We start from the raw sequence: 22,014 nt of genomic DNA on the forward strand, positions 1-22,014 counted from the left end.
AAAAGCAAAGCAGCCAAGCCACTATTCTTACCTCTACCTCAGACCGAAATGGGTGATCCTGTCTCCGTGAATCCTCAGAGTACAATACAGACTGCACTACTCTCCACCTAGCCTCAGACTACAATCCTCTGAGTTCTTGTCTCCTCCCGCCTTATATTTCTGTTTCCTCTCAGCCGTATCACTCCTGTCTCCACCTCCCTAGTGCTGTGATTAAAGGCATGTGATCCCAAGTGCTGAGATCACCTTTGTGTGAGCTCTGTTTCTCTTTTAGACTGGATCAGTCAGTGTGACCTTGAGTTAACAGAGATCCTTCTGCCTTTGTCTCTGGAGTCCTAGGATTAAAGGTGTTTACCACTCTGGCTGGCCTCTGTGGCTAACTGCTGGGATTAAAGATGTGTATCATCACTGCCTGGCTCTGTGGCTAGCTTTGCCTTTTGATTTCCAGTGGCTTTATTAAATCATAAATAATATATCATGCTTCTCTTCCACCTTGTTAAGGCAGGACCTCTTTATTTTTTCCTTACGATTTATTTTATTTATTATGCTTACAATGTTCTGTCTGCATGTGTGCCTACACGCCAGAGGAGGGCACCAGATCTCATTATAGATGGTTGTGAACCACCATGTGGTTGCTGGGAATTGAACTCAGGACCTCTGGAAAAGCAGTCAAAGTTCTTAACCTCTGAGCCATCTCTCCAGCCTCCCCCCTCCCGGGGGTGGGGTGGGGGGCAGGACCTCTTGTTTCTGCCAAGTCATATACTCTCTGCTGACTGGCTGTTTAGCTTCTAGGCAATTCTCCTGTCTCCACATCCCCTTCTTGACAGACTGAATCTTGGGATTACTGGCGACATACGCAACCACATCCTGCTTTTTTTACTTGGATTCTTGGGATTGAAATTTAGTTGTCAGGCCCAAACGGCATTTTGAACCAGTTTTTTAAATTCTGCCCTCCCCAATCCTTCCCAGAAATCCCATTGCCTTGCCCCTACCTCTCATTGCAGTATAGACTCCCTGGGGCCAGGGGAGGTCCTTTGGGGTCCAGCAGGAATGCATAGATGGGCACTCAGAGTACAGGGCAAGCTCTGGGATGGCTGGGATTGGGGCAAAGATGAGGGCTTGGTCTAGCTCCTCACGTAAACGGCAAGGCAGATGTAATTGCATTCCCATAAAGGTTTCCCATAGGATCAAATTAAAGTTCTGCAGGAGCAGAGGATTCCTTAGGCATTAATGATTATAGCACCTATTTCTTTGGACCCTTAGACTATGATAGCTATACTGAAATCACTATAGGGCACCTAAAGAGCTAAGCAATTCTCTGGACTGACTAGTTCTGTTAGCATCTGAAGCCTGTGCACTATGTTCCCTTCTAATATTTCAGCACTACCTGCTGATAGCTTTCCTTTTGCTTATTTGTCTTGTGCCTATCTTTTGCCCAAGTCACACACAGACCTTATACTTCCAGCTGGCCCATCTCTCCTGTGCCCTCTCCTATATGATGTCTACCTCTGTTCTTTTGCTTTTCATTCTCTCCAACGGACTTTTAATGGAGCCATTTTCCCAGGAAGCCCTACTCTAGTTCACTCTTCTGCAACCGTCTACACCTTAAACTGCATTCCCTCGTCACCACTGACCTGCTAGGTGCTGAACCCAGCTGGCATGTGGCATTTCATTCTGGTGCCTACTTCTTGTTTTTCATGATTCTACACTCCTGGGTTTTCTCCTGCCTCACGGGTCACTGCAGCATTCATCTGGTTTTCTCTGAATGCCATGGGGGTCCCTCCAGCTTTTGTGTGTTGTCCCTAACTCTTGGCTCTCCATTGATGATGCTGTTTTATCAAGTCTTTACAACCTAGACTGCCCACCGCATTTAATCCAGTGACCCATTATACCTCCCATAGTCATTTTCCTCTCAGCATGTCCCACACCAGATTACTCATTTTGCTCTTCTTCCCTGTGTCGTTTCTGTAAGAAACATGGTACCATTTGGCTGTTTAGCCAAAAACTAGGAAATACTGACTCCATTTCATGTTGTCAGTGTCACTACATTGCTCCCTGTGTTTCCCGTGACTGTTATGTGCTATATGGACTGCAACAGCCTCAGTCTAGAACCTGTTTCCTGCCTTGCTATCTGAATCTGTTCTCTACAAGGGAACCAGTGACTTCCCCCAGGTTCCCTTGTGTTGGTGCTGAGGGTCAAACCCAGTGCCATCCACATGCTAAGCACTCTGCCACCAGGCTGTACCCTTAGCCAGGGGGATATTTTTTATTTGTTTGAGACAGGGTTTCTCTGTGTAGCCCTGGTTGTCCTAGAACTAGCTCTGTAGACCGACCTGGCTGTCCTCAAACTCACAGAGCTCCTCCTGCCACTGCCTCCTGAATGCTGGAATTAAAGGTGTGCACCACCGCCACCCTTAGCTAGAGGGAGATTTTTAAAAGGAAAATCTGATGATGTCTTCCTATTTAAAATTCTCCTGCTGGGCTTCTGCCGAGATGAAATCCAGGCTTCTTAGAGTGACTTTTCAGACCTTGGCTCTTCTTTCTCTCCACAACCCAGCCAGAATGCCACTTTGAATTCTGCTATAGATTGAATGCTGGTAGTCTGAAGCTGGGGCTTTGTAAGTTGACTACATGAACGTTCCCATTTCCCCCTCTAGAACCATTGGTTTCTGTAGAACTCGGGGATAGCGGATACTAGCTTACAAACAGGATGCCTCCCACGGGGGATCTAAGAAACACTCCCAAGAGGATGAGGCTGCCTTGTTAATGGCACGATGCGTCAAAAGCTGCTACCATAAGAGAAGGAAACAGAACACAAGACCAGAGGGAATGGGTTAATCACATATATTGATTGAAAATAGGTTTTTTTTTTTTTTTTTGGTTTTTCGAGACAGGGTTTCTCTGTGGCTTTGGAGGCTATCCTGGAACTAGCTTTTGTAGACCAGGCTGGTCTAGAACTCACATAGATCCACCTGCCTCTGCCTCCCAAGTGCTGAATTAAAGGCATAAGCCACCACTGCCCGGCTGAAGAATAGATTAACAAATGACTCAATAAATTTGGGCCAGGCAATCCTAGAAAACTGTGTGCCTGGGCTCTGACCAGAAGGTCAGAAAGGAGGAAGGAGGCCAGTCCTGGGCCCCATGCCTAGGACGCCAGCAGAACTGTTTTGGATGATGGGCTACAATCAGTCCCAGGGTCCCATTTTATCACTTTCCATTGGCCTGGATCTCTGTGCCTATTGTTCATCCCATGTCCAGAGCCACTGGGGAAAAGTGGCCTGGCTTAGAGGATGGTGAAGAAAGGGATGCAGCCCCGACATAGTCCTGGAGAGGTTAGGGCAGCACAGTCACTGTGAAGAGTTTTCACACTCACAGGATATTGTACTCTTGTAACTTCTCTCCTAAGTAAAAGCGGTTGAAGAGGAAGGGGCTCATGTCAATGGTCTTGAACTGGCCCTCTAGTACCATTTCTGCCACAGCTCGACCAATGCCAGGTGCATGCTGAAGTCCATGACCACTGAAGCCCGTAGCAAAGTACATGTTGACAACTAGTGGGTGGGGGCCCACCACGCCATTCTGGTCAAAAGTGTTGTAGTCATAATAGCCAGCCCAGTTGCTCTGTACCTGCAGGTGCAAAAGATGTTGAGGTTTTTAGCAAAGCCACAGGAATGCTCAACCCATACCCTTGCTCAGGGATCAGCTGCTAAAGGGTTCATGGGATGGGACAGATCCACATCCTCAGTGGTTGCTATGTGGCAGGAACACAACAGGTCAAAGGGACCAAGATGCTCCAGTATCATCCATACTGTTTGATTCCCAAGCCCAACAGGAACAATTATTCCCTGTTAGTTACCTTTAGAGTCTTAAAAGATGGCACTCTCTGGACCAAATGGGGCCACACTTTGTTCTGGAAGAAATCATGGTCCACTTCCAGATTTGTTGGGTCTGGTTCTTCCTCCTAAGTGAGAGGTAGAGGCAAGGCTTATATACTGCTTGTAATATGAGGGAAAACCCAGACCTGATTCCTATAAATCAATCCTTTCTGTGGATTCCAGTTCTAACTTCAATGACAACACAGGGCCCCCCAAAAGGCTTGCCTCTTTAATGGTATCTTGTCTATGGCTCCTTATAACTTAATTTACCTCAGTGGGGCTGCAGCCACCTAGGTAGTTACTGCCCAATCCTTCCCGTCGAAAATAGACACCATTGATGTCTGCAACCAGTGGTGTCTCCAGACCTGGTCCCTGGGGGCAGTGCCATAAGTGCACATACCTGTTAAGACATTGCAAAAATAACACCAACCCTCTGTCCAGACTACACACACACACACACACACACACACACACACACACACACACACACAAACCCATCCTAAACTTTTGTATCATTTCTTTCTCATCTTTAGCTGCCCTAAGGGTAGCTACCTTTTCCTTGGCTCCACAGGTAGCTTGGTGCCCTGCAGGGTGCCAGGCAGTCCCTTCCCAATACCAGCCAGCTCTGCAACTTGCCCAGACCAGGCTCCTGCGGCATTGATCACTACAGCACACTCCACTGGCTGATACTCCAGGCTATTGTTCATTTTTACCTATAAGCAACAGAGGATAAGAAGTAGGAGGCTGGGGTGTGTGTGTGTGTGGGGGGGGGGGTTTGCATGGCAGATGACACTGACACAGTGGACCCTGAGAGAGAGGTTTATTTCCTCCTGAGCCTAACTATCAGTACTGGGTAGCGGGCAGAGTATCACTCTTCTTGCCCCTCTCCTATAGGAAGGAGCACCCTGGACCTTGGCACTTACCTGGACTTCGTGGATCCTTCTCAAGACTACCTGTTCCCCACTTGTGGTCTCCATTTGTCTAGATGAAGTGATGAAACCTGTAGAAAAGAAATTAAAAAATAAGCCCTCTAGCCAGGCGGTGGTGGTGCACACCTTTAATCCCAGCACTTGGGAGGCAGAGGCAGGTGGATCTCTGTGAGTTCGAGGCCAGCCTGGTCTACAAAGCTACACAGAGAAACCCTGTTTCAAAAAACAAAACAATAAAACAAAACAAAAAATAAGTCTTCTAGGTTAGCTCAGTGGTAGAGCATATACTTAACATGTATGAGACCCTGGGTTCTATTCTCATGTTCTATTGTCATCAACACACACTCCCCAGTTGATAAACTGTTTGGGAAGGATGAGGAGGCGTGTCCTTGTTAGAGGAGGTGTGTCACCGGGGATAGACACTGAGGTTTCAAAAGCCCACACTAGGCCTAGTGTCTCTCCCTGCCTGCTGCCTGTGGATCAGAATCTAGCTCTCAGCTACTTTTCCAGAACCATGCCTGCCTGCCTGTTACCATGCTTTCCACCATGTAGATAATGGACTACCCCTCTGAAGCTGTAAGCAAGCCCTTAATTAAATTCTTTCTTTAATAAGAGTTGTCTTGGTGATGGTGTTTCTTGAAAGCAATAGAACAGTAAGACACAGACACACACAAGTCCTTGAGGGAAATGGGGATCACACTGGTTTCTTTTGAAAAAGGGTCTCGAGTTTCACAGACTAGCCTCAGACTTGCTACGTAGTGGAGGATGACCCTGAACTTCTGATTCTCATGCCTGTACCTCCAGAGTTCTGGAATTAAAGGCATTTACCACTGTGCCCAGTTTTTGTGATGCTGGGGATATAATCTAGGGGGATGGATCACAGGGCTTCATGCTTGCTAGGCAAGAACCCCACTAACAGCTACATTCCTAGCTTCACAACCAACACTGATTTCTCAAGGAAAGAAGATGGGAAGGATAAGTGCTTTCCCATAGACACCCAAGTGAACAGACATCAAGAAACCAGAATGAACTTGGCCACACAGGAATGGGGCAGTGTAGTGAGGAGAAAGCTGAACTGTTTAGCAGTAGCCCCTCTCACAGAAGACAGCCTCTTACACCAACCCTGGGTGATCTGTGAGCAAAAAGGCAAAGCCTGGTCTAGGCCTTGTCCTGGACGCAAAACATAAGCTGAGGGAACAAGACTTTGAACTCACGTGTCACCTCTCCCTGGTAGAGTAAGACTCCCATTGATTGGACCTTTCGACGAAGACCCTGGAACAGAGACCAGGCATCAAACCAACCTTCATCCTCCATCCCTGACATAAGGAAAAAGAAAATTCATGAAGCAGCAGGACCCTTCTTTTCCTACTGTATTACCCATACACTTTCAGGGATTTAGACGCAGGGAAGGTCATCTTGACCAACTGTACTGGAATCTAGTCATTCTGAAGGCCAGAGAAGTAGCATAGTCTGGGACAGGCCCTGTAGTTCAGGAGGAAAGTGGTCCTCCTTCAGTGTGGAGAAGGCACACTGAGACTTCCAACCCAAGGAGCCCGTCAGTCCCTATCTTCAGGAAAGCCCTGTGTTTCTCACGTGAATCTCACCATAAGACGCCAGAGCCACTCCTTCTATGTTTATCCAAGGAAACTTGTTCTGTAGCTGCTCAGGAGATATCAGACAGACTTTGGCTCCTTCCTGCCTAAGAGAAATGCGTGCATCTCAGTTAATGTGTTAGGGGTACATATAGTCCATGAGATGGAAGTCCAGCTCACTGATAGCACTCTCAACCCCAAATGACCCCATTTCTCCTGACTGCTGAATGTGAAAGCTCATCTTTCTCTACACTCCTGTCTTGCTTTAGAATTCTAAACTCCTTCTTGCCCCACTCTACTCCACCTCTTTGTACAACATTGTAAGGAACCTATTCCATTTCCTGTAAAATATTTTCTTCTCTACTGCCTAATACAACCCTGTCCCTCAGAATGGATGTCGCCTCTGGAACACTTACTGGCTGGGGAATGAAAGTGCTAAGAAACACTCCTATAAGCCAGTGTCTAGTTTAAACTGAGACACATTGCCAGCTTTACTAGATCTTGTGTTAGTTTCCCAACATGTAAAATGGTATGTTCTGATTAAATGAGTTAGCATCTGCAAACATTTATCTGGTGTAACTAGTGAGGTTTATAGAATGTCAGAAGAGAGCCTGTGCATAACATATCACAAAGGTGCCCAACCCTTAACTGATGTGAGGCTCACACACTAAAGCCAAGCTGCTGCTTACTTAAATATGGACCACACTCCATTATTGGTATTTTTTGTCTGGGGTTGCTTTTGTGCTATAATGGCAGAGCAGACAGGTTGTGACAGAGATAAAGTGACAAGCAAAACCTAAAATATTTACTATCTGAACTATATAAAATTAGGATTCTTGTTCGAAGCCCAGTCCCCAGGCCACTCCCTAGAGATTCTGGTTTGTTAGGTTTAGGATGTATCCTCCATCGATGTTATGATCTGGTAAATGTAGGAACCACATTCTGTCTGTGACTGGGTTATAGCACTCCTTAAGGGCCTTGAAGATCTGAATAGGTCATCTTTCCTGATAATATGAGCTAGTGGAAAGGAGGTTCCTGTGACATCACCTTCAGCTTTCCCATTTCTAACTTGGTACAGGAGTTCATCAAGTATGTAAGCCAAGAAGCAGCTCAGGGAAGTGCTAGGCACCCACCTTTGCATTTTCACATTGCTTTCCAAGGTGGCAGCATTCTTTTCTGAAGCTAGCAAGAGACAGCCTGAGGGGTTGAACTGGAGGTCCACAAGAGGAGCATCCACTACAGCTAGGTATTCCTGTGTACAAAGAAAAGCTGCTTTCCAAAGAGGCTGGCATAAAGGGGGGGGGGCTTCCTGGCCTTCTCACTACAGCTTCTAGGGTCAGTACCCCAGATCAGGATAAACCCTTCTCTAGGCACCAACACTGGAAGACAGTCAAGGATCACAATGTCTTTCTGCCTCTAACACTACTTCTCCTTGGGTCCTCTTGCCAGCTAGGCTTCTGTTCTTTATACTAAAGAAGGGCTCCCTACCCCAACCCCTAAAATCTCACTGTACGTACATTTATGTTCCGTAGAAAGTTGATTGAAAAGAGGGAGAGTTGGACATTCTCAGGCACAGAAAACTGCTGCCAAATCCCTCCCACAGAAGGCCCTGTGGAGGAAGCCCGTGAATACTGTGAAAAGAAAAACTGAGGTAGACTGTCATGATGTCGTGTGTAATGGAACCCTGCAATGGAAACTCTCAGTTACACATCTAAACTTAAAGGGAAACCTTTCTCAAGGAGTAAGGATGTGTAAACCTGTATGCAAGTCACCCCACAGCTCAAAGATAAACATAGTGTTTTAAATCAACCGTGGTAGATGAACTGAGCAGAAGTTAATTGTTTCATGGGGCTGGACATAATAGAACAAAATAGTAATGGCCTGGAAGTTCAAGGGTAGGAAGTTAACCTGCAACAAATTCACAAAATAGTTTACAAAACTGAGAGGATATAATGAAGACAGATATGAGATTTGCAGCTAACTGCCAATTGAAACAAGAAAAACCAAGACCTCAGAAAAAAATAAAGCCTAAAAGAAGGCAGAGGAAGCTGTTTACACTAGTAAGTAGCCCAAATACAAGCTAGGACAAATACAAGTTAGGACAGACATTCAGACACTGAAGTACAATCACTATGGAATCGGCTTTTATAAGCAAAAGCCAAGGCAAATATGCTGAAGCACACTTGTAATTCCAGCACTTGGGAGGCTGAGACAGGAAGATGCTGAGTTCAAGGGTGGCCTGGGCTGTATATTGAGATCCTGTCTTCAAAGAGCTTAAACAAGTCTTCCTCTCCCCCAACAAAACAGTCTTATTGTCTAGGTTCTTCTTGGAGGAAGAATCTGGGACTATTTCTCAAGGCCCAAAGCACAATCTCTACCCTTTAAACTTTTACAGGTTTTGTCTTCAATAAGATGACTACCCTACTCCCTGACCTCACCGTGTGGTCTTGTTCCACCACCAGCACCCGAATAGCACCTCGACTACTTTCCATCTTCTTCAGCCAAAAGGCCACAGACAGACCAAGGATCCCACCTCCTATGATGACCACATCCGACTGTTTTGGGGGCAAGTAGCTGGTGTCATATGGCATTCCCCATTGCTTTCCGGGCAGCATGCACTCAATCTTCTTCTTAAAGTCAGACACCTTTGCATCCCAGTCTGCAGGACATAGGTACAGTTAGAGGGACCATGTGCAGTTAGAGGATGGGCACAGGAAAAGATGAGCTGAAAGACGTGTGGGTTGGCACATCCCCAATGTCAGACTTTCTCATAAGTCACAACACACAGTAGAATTGTAACTGCTTTGCTGTTTGGTCTTTGTCTCATCAGTCCTCACTATTATGAATCTCCTCTAGCATTGAAAGGTTCGACTTCTTAAAATTACACTTTCTATTTCCCAGGACAAGATAGGTGACTCATATTTAACTCCTGCAGGACCTCTCTCCCTCCTGAACCCCATTCTCAGATATTCAACTGCACAGTAATCTCCGCTCAGGTATCCCAGGCCCAGGGAGCACCAGTTCCTAGTATACTCCACACCGCACAGCTTTCTAAGCTAGTCACCTCTATATGGTCCCTTATTCTTAATATCCATTAAAACCAGCAAGCTTCCATTTATATGGAACTGTCCTTTGGGAAGTGCCTCCTTGAGATCCATATACCTGCCTTGGCTCTTTAACCTCTAGCAGGCGAGCCTACCCTTTCCCCCACCTAACTCGCTGTCTCGCCAGCATGAGGCTGTCAAACCTTGAAGGTCACATATGTGGAGGTTAAGGGTACCCCAGAACCACTCTGTATAGCATACTCTCTGCTGCCCTCAGCTTTACCCAGAATAAATCCTCCTCTGCGTGTGCGTAGGCCCCGATTTGGGCGGCCCGGGGTCAAGCCAAGCCGCAGCACTCTGCGAAACATGGCCTTACAGAGCCCGGCTTCTTTCAGCTTGAAGTGCTGCTCAACCCAACTCCAGTCCTTCCAGTCATCGCTGCGCGCCACCAGGGAGTGACGCAAATAGGCCTTTTAGCCAGCACTGCCCTTCAGACCGCACCCCTTCACGCTATAGGGAGCCAGCTCCCTGGCACCCCGCCCACACCTGCTATTGGCCAGTCTTGCGTTTACGTCAGTCCCGCGCGCCCTGGGCGGGGAGGGGGTGGGACCCCGGCGGCTCGCAGCGGAAGTGCGGCTGAGCCAGTTTCCGGGGGCTGCTGGTGTGACGTGTCCCGCGCTTGGCGCAGCAGGAAGCGGCGGCGGACGCGGCCCGAGTTCCCGGTGCCGGCTTCGGCCCCAAGTCTTCTCCCGCTTCCGCCATGCTCGATTTCTTCACCATCTTCTCGAAGGGCGGGCTTGTGCTATGGTGTTTCCAGGGCGTGAGCGACTCGTGCACCGGGCCCGTGAACGCGTTGATTCGTTCCGTACTGCTGCAGGTACCACCCCCGCGGGGTAGAACTCCGGGCTGTCCCTCAGAGCCAGTCTGTAGCCCCCCTTCCAGTAATCACCCCGCGCCTTCCGCCCTGCCCTCCTCAAACTGACCGCTTACTGGCCACCTAGACTCGACCTCCTTGCCTGGCATCATAGTATCCTGAAACTTTACGACGCCCCCCACGCCTCCAGAATCTGGGGCAGTGGCCTTATTCCTATTTCTTATGGGACTTTATTCGTCTTTCCTCTCACCCGGGGCAGCTTGGTTTTCTGTTGTTTTGAGGCTGGGTGAGACTGTGGATGAGAGAAAACCTTTTAGGAGCATTTAATGGTTCACAGCTGCTAGAAGATCTGATTGTTTATCTTCTGACTCCCACGTGTCATGCCTCTCTCCCAACTTTTACCCTTTGCCCCAACTTGGTGTCTACCACCTCCGTGGCAGGGTGCTAGAGAGAAATGTCCCTGTACTCCCTTGCTGAGGCCAGTATATTATCTGGTTATTGCCCAAACGTAGTTCAAAGTCTGGTTTTGCTGTGGATAGCCTGACTGGTGAAACACTCTTTTTTGCAGGAACGGGGAGGTAACAACTCATTCACCCATGAGGCCCTCACACTCAAGTATAAACTGGACAACCAGTTTGAGCTGGTGTTTGTGGTAAGTAAAGGGTATGCTAGAAAGACAAGTTGTTCTCAACAAAACCCCATTGATGAACCCAATTAACTGTATTGTGTATGTAATGAAGTAATAGATTTTAAAAAAATTGGAATGTGAAGGGGAGAAAGCAAGCAACTGGGCAAGGTGGGAAGCTTGACTACCTCTCAGGATGGGAAACCTATCTCTGGAGGCCTGGCTTGAGTTGGCCCTCCTTCCATTCTGGGGTGACATGTAAGGAGCTCTATTGGCCCTGTTTCCTTCCATGAACAGGTTGGCTTTCAGAAGATCCTCACACTGACCTATGTAGACAAATTGATAGATGATGTACACCGGCTGTTTCGGGATAAATACCGCACAGAGATCCAACAACAAAGTGCTTTAAGTCTATTGAATGGCACTTTTGATTTCCAGAATGACTTCCTTCGGCTCCTTCGGTGAGAGGCTTCCCTTCTTTAAAACCAATGTTCATGATTTGATGAGTGCCCTCAACAATATTAACTTATAAATTCAAAGTAGCCACATTTTGTAGTTCATTTCTGATAGTCCCTTTGATACGTGGGACCTTTTTTTGGAGTCATTCCCCCCCCCCCCCAATATGTGGGCAGAAAGACCAACCATTCTCTTTTCTCTATAGTGAGGCAGAGGAGAGCAGTAAGATCCGTGCTCCCACTACCATGAAGAAATTTGAAGATTCTGAAAAATCTAAGAAACCCGTGAGGTCCATGATTGAAACACGGGGTGAAAAGACCAAGGAAAAAACAAAAAACAACAAAAAAAAGGGGGCCAAAAAGGAAGGTGTGTTTGAGCTTCCTGAACATGCTAGGCCATAAAAGGTGTTAAGATGGTGCTATGAAGGTCGGTGGTGCCCCTTTTGTCACTTTTGCCTCCCTCAATCTAAATGATCACCATCCTGTCATCTCCTTGTAGCCCTATGATCTTCAAGGTGTTTGGTCCAATTTTGCTCTTAAGGATTTGGAAGAATTGTAGTCATCTGGGTGGTTGAGGCTTGTGTGTCTTTTTCCTCCAGTGAGGTTTTCCTTAACAGGTTCTGATGGCCCTTTGGCTACTAGCAAAACAGCCCCTGCAGAAAAGTCAGGTCTCCCAGTGGGACCTGAGAATGGAGAACTTTCCAAAGAGGAGCTGATACGCAGGAAGCGAGAGGAGTTCATTCAGAAGCATGGGAAGGGTCTGGACAAATCGAGGTTAGTCGGTCTCTCCGGTGACTGTTACCTAGCTGTGTTAGAACTCAGGGAACTGTCCTTTCTTATGTTCTTTCCTACTTTTCAACCATAGCCTTTTCTCATGACCCTTTGCAGCAAGTCTACAAAGTCAGATACTCCAAAGGAGAAGGGCAAAAAGGCACCCCGGGTTTGGGAACTAGGTGGCTGTGCCAACAAGGAAGTCTTGGATTACAGTGCTCCCACCACCAATGGAACTCCAGAGGCTGCTCTGTCAGAAGATATCAACTTGGTAAGAGGCATAAAGATCAGAGCAAAGGTCACCATTAACCAGAAAGAGTTGGAGGGTATACCTGGATTTGAGAGAGGAGTGAATTATATTTGGGGTTTCTTTAAAGTCTCAGACAATGTTGACACGGGACCTTTACCTCAGCTATTAGTGTTCCCTGATCCCTATCTCATTCCTTTCCCATGTCCTCCAGATCCGAGGAACTGGGCCTGGGGGGCAGCTTCAAGATCTGGATTGCAGCAGCTCAGATGATGAAGGGGCCACTCAAAACACCAAACCTAGGTACAAAGATTTCAGGTGGGAGGTGGTATGGATGGCTGAAGTATTGATGAGCCATTACCTCCTGCCTGCTGACCTTATGCAAATTTGTGACCTTCTGTGCTTGTAGTGCTACCAAGGGAGCTCTGGGTGGCATGTTTGGGATGCTGAAGGGCCTTGTGGGTTCCAAGAGCTTAAGTCGTGAAGACATGGAGTCTGTGCTAGACAAGATGCGTGATCATCTCATTGGTGAGTTTGGAGGACTGGGCTGATTTATGTGGCATGGAGTTGATTATGTTTAGAACCATTTTCCAAGCTGTATTCTGAGAAGTGATCACTGCTAACAGAGAGCTGTCCATCTCTTCTCAGCTAAGAATGTGGCTGCAGATATTGCTGTCCAGCTCTGTGAATCTGTTGCCAACAAGTTGGAAGGGAAAGTGATGGGGACATTCAGCAGTAAGTGTCTGCACAAGTGATAAAGTGCCCATGCATACAGTCAAACCACTTGGGTATGTGCCTTTTGGCAAACATCTTAATTTCTAAACCTCAATGATAGAACAATCTTTAGAACTTAACAGGTTAGTTAAATGAGCCAATAAAGTAATTAGAACAGTATGGTCTGAATTCTTGGGGAAGTAAAACCTGCATTGTCTTAATTCTGTTAGATCAGAAAGATGTTGGACATCAAGTATACTTGGTTTTCTTACTGAATCTCTCTCCATGTCCCTTTTAAGCTGTGACTTCCACAGTCAAGCAAGCTCTACAGGAGTCTCTGGTACAGATTCTGCAGCCACAGCGTCGCGTAGACATGCTCCGAGATATCATGGATGCCCAACGTCGCCAGCGCCCTTATGTTGTCACCTTCTGTGGTGTTAATGGTGTGGGGAAGTCTACTAATCTTGCCAAGGTCAGTTCAGATCCCCAGCCTGCTGCTTTTATTTTTTTACCCTGTGCTTTAGAGTCCTGGTTCTACGTGACAGTTTTCTTAACTTTTTCGCAGATTTCCTTCTGGCTTTTAGAGAATGGCTTCAGTGTCCTCATTGCTGCCTGTGATACTTTTCGGGCTGGGGCTGTTGAGCAACTTCGTACACACACCCGGCGTCTGACTGCCCTCCATCCCCCTGAGAAGCATGGTGGTCGTACAATGGTGCAGTTGTTTGAAAAAGGCTATGGCAAGGACGCTGCTGGCATTGCCATGGAAGCCATTGCTTTTGGTACAGTGTATGGGGACCAAGGGGGCTTATGTCTTTCTGTGTTCCCTGGGAATTTGCAGATTTAGATTACTATAAAGTTAGCACATGGTCACCAGAGAAGTCAGAGAAGTTACTTGTGTGAGTGATGTTTTGGGGTGGTAATGTATGCAGTTGAAGGGAAAAAAGCTTGTGTATCTTAACCAGACCTGGATGTGGTCACCTTTATCCTAATTATATCCTTTCCCTGAACGGTTTTGGTGGTGGCCAAGAATAGGACAGGTTTTTTCTTACATTACCTTGTAACTAAATCCAGAGTCCGAAGTAAGTAAACAGGATAGGATTTTCAAATGCCAGACTGGAATGTCTCAAGAAGCTGGCAGTGAGTATGAGTGACAGTTGAGTGGCTTTTCACATAGCCAGAGTAGGAAATCTTCACAAGCTGGCAGTGAGTATGAGTGACAGTTGTGTTCTCGAAGTTGACTATTTTTCTCTCTCTAGCACGTAACCAAGGCTTTGATGTGGTGCTGGTGGACACAGCTGGCCGCATGCAAGACAATGCCCCCCTGATGACTGCCCTGGCAAAACTCATTACTGTCAATACACCTGACTTGGTGCTGTTTGTGGGGGAGGCCTTAGTAGGCAATGAAGCCGTGGATCAGCTGGTGAGGGCTTGAGCCTAGTTCTCTTCACAACTTAAATTTTGGCAAATTAGATGGGTTCTTAACGTTACTTTTCCCTTTTTAGGTCAAGTTCAACAGAGCCTTGGCTGACCATTCTATGGCTCAAACACCTCGGCTTATTGATGGTATTGTTCTTACCAAATTTGACACCATTGATGACAAGGTAAAGGTGGATGACACTGGATAATAAGACTGGAAGGAGGAATGGGCCTCTTTACAAAAGGAAGCTGGGGCGTTTAGTGTGGACAGGGCTTGAGCTGATTGCCATCCTTTTTTTCTTCCTCAGGTGGGAGCTGCTATTTCTATGACATACATTACAAGCAAACCCATCGTCTTTGTGGGCACTGGCCAGACCTACTGTGACCTACGCAGTCTAAACGCTAAGGCTGTGGTGGCTGCTCTCATGAAGGCTTAATGTGGCTCTTGCCTAATACCAAATCGCCGCTTGCCCCATGTCCCCATTCCTATATCAAGAATGTGCTTTAGAGTATGTGAGCAACTTGTCTTCAGTGTAGTACAAAGGCAGAGTGAGGAGAGCTTTGGAGACTTGCAGCTCCTAACCCTACTTCATGTTCAGCTCTACCTCCTGCAAGGAGGGCCTAATCATGTTACAATCACTGCCTGATGACCCACCCTTACCACAAGCCTCCCCTCTTCCTGCTCAGGCATCTCCTTCACTCTGCCTACAGATTCAGTATCATAGCTTTGACCAATGGTTGGAAAACCCAATACCTGGAGTATTGCTAACTAGTGTGATCACAGAGCCATCTGAGATAAGGAGCAGTTTGAAGTCCCAGCTCTATTGGGTTACTTCCAGAGCCAGCTCTGGGTCTTAATGGCACTTCTCTCTAAATATACAGCTTTCGGGTTCCTGGTGCCAGGGTGACAGCCACCTCACTGTGGCAGTGATGGTGGTCCTTAATTGCTGCTAATTCTAAATCTGATGATGAACTTCTATACCTGATTGTTGCCCCAAAGCATCAGTTAGGCCTTGTTACAAATGAGTGAAAGGTGAGTGCCCACTTAGAAACAAAGGGAGCTAAGTTGCCTTCCAACTTGTCCCTGCTCCCGGAATCCAGATGTAAGCTTTGCATGTTTACCTTCCTGGGAGAAAACTAGTCAGAAGGGTTAAAGTTGTCCTGTACCCCACCCCACCTCCTGAGCGGGTCCTAGCTTTTCCTCATCCTCTTCTACAGTGCCTGGTAGACAAGTGCTACGTTGAAGAACACAAACCTCTTGTTAAGACTTGTCCTGTAGTTCGGTATTACAGATGTGCTACTAGTGCAATAAGGTGAAGGCTGTCTGCCCAGAGAAATACATAATTTATATAAGAAAATAAATTTCATAAAGAAATTGCCTCTTAGGTCTATATTATTCTAAAATGCTAACTCATACCAGCTAGTTCTTGGGCTTCTTTTTGGCAAGAAGGACATGACAGGAACTAACAGTGCTCTGAGGAGACAAGTGCTTGTCCTCAGAAAGATCACCCTGCCTAAGATGAAAATAGAATGCAAGTTTACTCTTTAAAGTAGAGCCACGGCCCTGGCAAGTAAATGAACAAGCTTTTAATACAGCTCAGTTATGTAAAATACTGTACACTGTAAAAGATCTAGAAAACTAGAGCTTCAAGTCATGTTTTAAAAAGGCCATAAGCTCAATTGAAAAAAACCAAGTAGAGTACAAAACTGCAACAAGAGCCCACACTGACTCCATGACTTCTTGCTCCCCAAGTCCTGCAGAGCTGCAGCCATATCTAGGTCCCATCACATTGGTCTGCTGTGTAGATAAGCATGTCCAGCCTTGGGGTAGGTAGGGGCTGCATTGGGCCCTGATGTCATTGGGTATTAAATTGGACCAGGCAGCAGAGTATCAAACAGCCAGCATGAAGGGAAGGTGCAACACCGCGACCCAATTCTACCCCAAGCTTCAACTTGTGGGTATTGGTACTTCCTGGGAGCTGTGCTGAGTTCTTGTATGTTTGCTTGTTAAACACATCCACAGGAAGGCCCCACTGCGTGGTCTAATGGTGATTTTTCCAGCTTGCTCATGTACTACAGCCTATGGGGAAACAAAAGGAAGAGAATGAAGTCACACAAAGCAAGTCTATGCATCTAAAGCTGCAGGTGCTTACATAAGTCACTCAGTCCTAAGTTTTTCAGAAAGCAGATTCAGAGAAGTCAGACTGGTAGGAAAGGCAAAGTTTGATTTTCCACAATCTAAAAGTTTTAGGAAATTTTTCTGCTGACAGAATAGGAAGTGGTATACCTCTTATTTCCCCGTGTGCTGCAGATGAACCATTTAGCTGGCCTTCTCTTGCCATCCCTGTTAAAAACAGAACATTGGTATAGGAATTAGATGAAGGGGAAACTTTTTAAAAACATTTTGTGTGTGTTGTGTGCGAGTGTACAAGTCAGGACTATTGGGTGTTGGTTCTCTTCACTGCGGAATGCAGGGATAGAACTCATGTCGTCAAACTTGGCAGAAAATGCCTTTACCCATAGCCATTTTGCTGTTCCTGGGAAAGCTAAAACTATTAATGGCAAAAATGAAAACTAAGGGGAGCTAAGGGCACAGGGTATAACTAAAGATGACATTTAGGAATGACACAAGATGAGGTACTAAATAGAAGCAGTAAGTTCCTTATTGCACTAAGATTGGTTTTTGTCTGAATAGATGTCACTGTTGCCACATTAGGCTGTAACTCCAGAACTTCTAAGCTCTGGCCTCCCTGGTAGTTGGAATTCTAGGTGTGTACTACTTTGTAAGACTTTGCAAGACTGCTTGTAAACAATTTTTTTTTTAATGTGTAGGAGTATTTTGCCTGCATTTATGTTTCTGCACCATGTTCATGGCTGGTGCCTGAGGAAGCCAGAAGGTGTTAGAACTGGAATGGAATTACAGATGGTTGTGAACTACTATACGGGTACTAGGAATTGAACCCAGATCCTCTGGTGCAGTCAGAGCTCTTACCCAGCTGAGCTGTGTTCAGCCCCCAAACATTTTACATAGACAAAATGTGGCTGCTTACTTTATTCCCAGCAATTAAAAATTTTGTACCTCACACAGTCTCACTAGCTACATTTCATGTAGTCAATATGTATGTACTGATAAAAACAAAGCAGGTCATGGTGATGTAGGAGGGTGAGGATGAAGGATCATGAGTTCAAGGCCATCCTGGGCTACACAGCTATTTTCAGGCAAATACAGAATATAGGGTTTTTGAAACCCCATGTTTTCATTTATTTTATTTTTATAAGTGTACAAGACTAAACTTTGTTTACAAAAAAAATGCATTGGTTAAATCAGAAATTGGTTATTGGTTAAATCAGTTACTGGTTAAGTAACTGAAATAGCATTATACTAAAATAGTTGCTGGTATAGTAATGCTTTACACTTTTCTGTTCTCCTTGATGACTTCTTAGCAGCATGTATTGACTGACACTTAAAGCATAATAGATGGAAGACAGTTTTGATTACACATAGAATCAAGAAAAACTACTCTGCTAAACTTGGAGGTTACCTGACAGGCAATTCCAATAGAGAGTCCCATGGCCATATCAAAAACTCTTGATTTAAAAATAGACTGGGCAGTGGTGGTGTATGTTTTTAATCCCAGTACTTGGGAGGAGGAGGGAGGTACATCCCTGAGTCTGAGTACAGCCAGGGCTACAAAGAGAAACCCTGTCTCCCAAAACAAAGCAAACAAAAATAAACAGAATGTCTTCTTAACTGGTAACTGGAAAGCCACTCTAGAGAGCCTGGTAGCTAGTAACTATCTGCACCACTCTACAACATTCAGGATGTTAACATAAAATTGAGTGCAATACAAAGGACTGTTGTCCAGATTGTTGTTTTACAGAGTACCTTTTCCTGGTAGAGGATCCAGTAAAGAATCAAATTAACTAGAGCTTGGATGTGTCTCTAGTTTATGTAATCAGCACATGCAAGAGAAAAATCCAACCCAGTTTGCAAACATCAGCCTAAAGGTCTAGCACACTGAGGGATACCAGAAAAATTTCCCTCAAGAAGATGGCAGATCATTTCATGAAAGAGACAAGCTCAAAGCTTTGCCTTTCTAAGTATTTTCTAAGCCTTTGGAGAGGGAGGGGAAGAGTACCTGAAGCCTTTAATGTTTGGTTATAATAACAGCATTTTAAATAAACAACAAGTCTGCTTTAGCCCAGAACTCTCAACAGATCCGCTTCAGCCTACCAAGCACTGCCAAGACCTAACTCAAAAGAAATTATTACTACATTAGAATTCTACTTGGGAGTCATCTCTGGGAATGATTAAATTTAGGGAAATGTACTAGATTACCTGTATTTTAATGTGTCATCTAAGATACATTCAAATTGGAAAAAAAAAAAAAAACTCATTAAAGTTTGAAGCAAAGCTGGGCAGTGGTATCGAATGCCTTTAACCCCAGCACTCAGGAGGCAGAGGCAGGTAGATCTCTGTGAGTTCGAGGCCAGCCTGGTTTACAGAGCAAGTGCCAAGATAGGCTCCAAAGCTACACAAAGAAATCCTGTCTTAAAAAAAAAAAAAGTTTGAAGTAAGGCTGAGAGATGGCTCAACAGTAAAGAGCACTGGCTGCTCTTCCAGAGGGCCTGGGTTCAATTCCCAGCATCCACATGGCAGCTTACATACCAGTCTATAACTGCAGTTCCAGGGCTTTTGACACCCTCACACAGACATAGATGCAGGCAAAATACCAACATAAAGTTATATATAAAAGTTTGAGGTAGGCGGGGTATAGTGGTGTGTGTTTATATAATCATGGTACTTGTAAAGTTGAGACAGGATTCAGAGTTCTAGGTCAACCTGGCCTACATAGTAGATTCAAGGCCAGCATGGGGGTCGGGGGTGCAGAGGCAGGGAGGTCTCTTGAATTTGAGGTCAGCCTGGTCTATATAGCAAGTCCCTGTCTCAAAAAATAAAAACAAGACAACAGCCCCCTCCCTAACCCCCCCCCCCAAAAAAAACCTTACCAACAAACCCAGGTTCTTTTTTATTTGTTTGTTTTTGAGACAGGGTTTCTCTGTGGCTTTGGAGGCTGTCCTGGAACTAGCTCTTGTAGACCAGGCTGGTCTCGAACTCACAGAGATCCACCAGCCTCTGCCTCCCAAGTGCTGGGATTAAAGGCATGCGCCACCATCGCCTGGCTCAAACCCAGGTTCTTTAACAACAGTGTATAACAAACAGCAAGAAAATTTTTTAGAATTGGGTGGGTGAGCTGGGCGTTGGTCCAAGGCCCATGCCTTTAACCCCAGTACTTGGGAGGCAGAGGCAGGCAGATCTCTGAGTTCAAGGCCAGGCTGGTTTACAGAGCAAGTGTCAGGATAGACTCCAAATCTACACAGAGAAAAACCAAAAAAGAATTGGGTAGGTGAATTAGAATGACCATATCTTAGACTTGGCCTTATTCCTCCCCCAAATCTCCCAAGTTTTCCCCACCTGAAGCTGGAGTCTTGCTATGGTGCCCAGGCTGGCCTTGACCTTTTGGTCCTCCAGCCATAGCCTTCTGAGTGCTGAGATACAGGTATGCACCGCCATGGTTTGTCACTTCTATCTTTAGTTCAACTGTGTGTGCAACCACATTATTTTTTAGGGAAACATTCTTACAGGATAAATTATATCAGTAGACTTTCTGAAACAAAATGTTCTGAAATTTTTGATATATACATGAAAAAAATTCCTCATAAAGTTAGCCAAGGCTTAACAGTCACTTATCTCCATTTTGGAACCTGAATTTTAACTGCATCTCATTTGAACTAACCCATCTTCAGAAATGTTTCTTTTTTTGTTAAGAGTGTGTGTGTGTGTGTGTGTGTGTGTGTGTGTGTGTGTGAGAGAGAGAGAGAGAGAGAGAGAGAGAGGAAGGGAGGGAGGGAGAGAGAGAGAGATAGGGAAGGAGAGGGAGCCTCCTGATTCAGTTGTTGGGACTGAAAGTGGGTCCTCTGCAACAGCAGCAAGTGCTCTTAACCAATAAGCCATCTCTCCAGCCCCTCAAAGAGTTTTTTATTATTATAATGTTTGTGATTCCTGTGTAGGACATGCATGTGCCATAGCACGTGTGGAGGTCAAAGAACCACTTTCAGGAGTAGGTTCCTTTCCACAGGAGGCTGAGAGATTGAGTTCAGGTAGTCAGGCTTGAGTGGCAAGTGCTTTTTCCTACTGAGGAAAGCTGGCCCGAAGTTAAAAATCTTTAAATGGTTTTCTTTCTCTCTGTGTGTATGATGACTTGGAAAGGTATATATTATGATCATTTTCCCATTATCAAAATGGCACTTTGGCATGACCTGAAGACTGACACTTCTTCCTCTTCCCAAACTGGTCAAACACTACACATTCCCCATCTTTTTTTTTTTTTTTGGTTTTTGGAGACAGGGTTTCTCCATATAGCTTTGGAGCCTATCCTGGCACTCACTCTGGAGACCAGGCTGGCCTCAAACTCAGAGATCCGCCTGCTTCTGCCTCCTGAGTGCTGGGATTAAAGGCATGCACCACCAACGCCCGGCACATTCCCCATCTTAGTAGTGATTTTATTCATCGAAAACACAAAAAGCCAAAGGGTTGCTGCTCTTTGACCTTCCCTTACCTGGTCTGCCTCTTGTGGAGATCTCATATGTCAGTCGCTTGAAATATTCTGGAAGATCAGCATAGTCATTTCCATAGGAGATGACTTTAATTCCCTTGTCCAGCATGTTTTCTCGAAGCTTCTTGAACTCATCTACATCTCCTCTCCGAACCAGCATGAAATGTTCTAGATCAGACTTATGCTTGACAGCCTCTAGGAACAGGGCCTGGAAAGTGGTGTCGTCCACCGTCCAGCCACAACCCAAGAAAAGAAATGACTTGTTTTCATAGAGTTTCTGAATCTCTCTCTTCAAGGAAAAGAAAACAACATATTAATGACACAGAAGACAGACACAAGATATAGCTGAAGCACAAAAGTCAACAGTCCATAACTGCTACAGTTAGCAGACTGCAACCTACTGATCAGGGTTTAAGAGGGAAATACTTTACAAGAGAGTTTGATTTCCTAGTTATTATTACAACGTGATCCTTGATCTAAAGTTGTGCTTTACCTGACATTCTGCTGAAGGTTCTCTTTTGTTTCTTTAAAATATATATAACTTTGTGTATATGGTGTGTGTACATTAGTATGCATGCCATAGAATGATGTGGAAATCAGAGGACGACTATGAAGTCATCTTTCTCTGTCCTGTCTTTACATGGGTTCCAGGGATTAAAGTCAGATTGCAAAGCTTACACAACAAGGATTTAACTCACTGAGCCATCTTGTTGGTCCTTCTGTTTTGTCTTTAAACAGTTTCACCAAATTGGCACTAGTCTACTGGTCTCAAAGGTTTAATCTGATTTATGTTCTTGGTTAATTAGACAACCAACGGGTCTTTAATGTATCTTAGCCCTTTCCACTTTCTGGAAAAATTTT

The 22,014-nt window shown here is 45.5% G+C and overlaps 3 protein-coding genes across 7 annotated transcripts in view; 1 reads left to right on the forward strand and 2 right to left on the reverse strand.

The window, feature by feature from the left end:
• Positions 1 to 2,827: 2,827 nt before the first annotated feature.
• Foxred1 (FAD dependent oxidoreductase domain containing 1) lies at positions 2,828 to 9,909 on the reverse strand. Of its 4 annotated transcripts, none has more exons than XM_035443561.1 (11): positions 9,718 to 9,909; positions 8,829 to 9,049; positions 7,908 to 8,036; positions 7,524 to 7,642; positions 6,403 to 6,497; positions 6,013 to 6,114; positions 4,793 to 4,869; positions 4,422 to 4,582; positions 4,140 to 4,269; positions 3,851 to 3,955; positions 2,828 to 3,621 (listed from the first exon to the last, which is right to left on the reverse strand). In XM_035443561.1, exons 1-11 carry the CDS (start codon positions 9,800 to 9,802, stop codon positions 3,367 to 3,369), a joined length of 1,479 nt encoding a protein of 492 aa, XP_035299452.1. In that variant the 5' UTR covers positions 9,803 to 9,909; the 3' UTR covers positions 2,828 to 3,366. The 4 variants fall into 4 exon arrangements, with proteins under 4 accessions (XP_035299452.1, XP_027267577.1, XP_027267578.1 ...); XM_027411776.2 differs by having other exon boundaries at positions 7,908 to 8,021; positions 9,718 to 9,907; XM_027411777.2 differs by lacking the exon at positions 7,908 to 8,036.
• Positions 9,910 to 10,122: 213 nt separating this feature from the next.
• Positions 10,123 to 15,916, forward strand: Srpra (SRP receptor subunit alpha). The gene is made up of 14 exons (XM_027411775.2): positions 10,123 to 10,311; positions 10,877 to 10,960; positions 11,231 to 11,394; positions 11,595 to 11,755; positions 12,006 to 12,162; positions 12,277 to 12,430; positions 12,621 to 12,709; positions 12,816 to 12,934; positions 13,055 to 13,141; positions 13,420 to 13,592; positions 13,686 to 13,899; positions 14,377 to 14,540; positions 14,623 to 14,721; positions 14,845 to 15,916. The coding sequence occupies exons 1-14, from the start codon at positions 10,195 to 10,197 to the stop codon at positions 14,971 to 14,973; spliced, it is 1,911 nt and encodes a 636-aa protein (XP_027267576.1). The 5' UTR covers positions 10,123 to 10,194; the 3' UTR covers positions 14,974 to 15,916.
• A 185-nt stretch (positions 15,917 to 16,101) lies between these two features.
• Fam118b (family with sequence similarity 118 member B) overlaps positions 16,102 to 22,014 on the reverse strand; it is a 48,791-nt gene continuing 42,878 nt past the window's right edge. For both annotated transcript variants that reach the window (XM_027411779.2, XM_035443563.1), the window contains exons 6-8: positions 21,157 to 21,442; positions 16,824 to 16,880; positions 16,102 to 16,616 (exon numbers count right to left, since the gene is read on the reverse strand). In XM_027411779.2, the coding sequence (XP_027267580.1) occupies positions 16,603 to 16,616; positions 16,824 to 16,880; positions 21,157 to 21,442 (357 nt within the window). In that variant the 3' untranslated portion in view covers positions 16,102 to 16,602. The remainder of the gene's footprint in view (positions 16,617 to 16,823; positions 16,881 to 21,156; positions 21,443 to 22,014) is intronic.

The sequence above is a fragment of the Cricetulus griseus genome, chromosome 4 (genome assembly GCF_003668045.3).
Source record: "Cricetulus griseus strain 17A/GY chromosome 4, alternate assembly CriGri-PICRH-1.0, whole genome shotgun sequence".
In the NCBI taxonomy this organism is placed as follows: domain Eukaryota; kingdom Metazoa; phylum Chordata; class Mammalia; order Rodentia; family Cricetidae; genus Cricetulus; species Cricetulus griseus.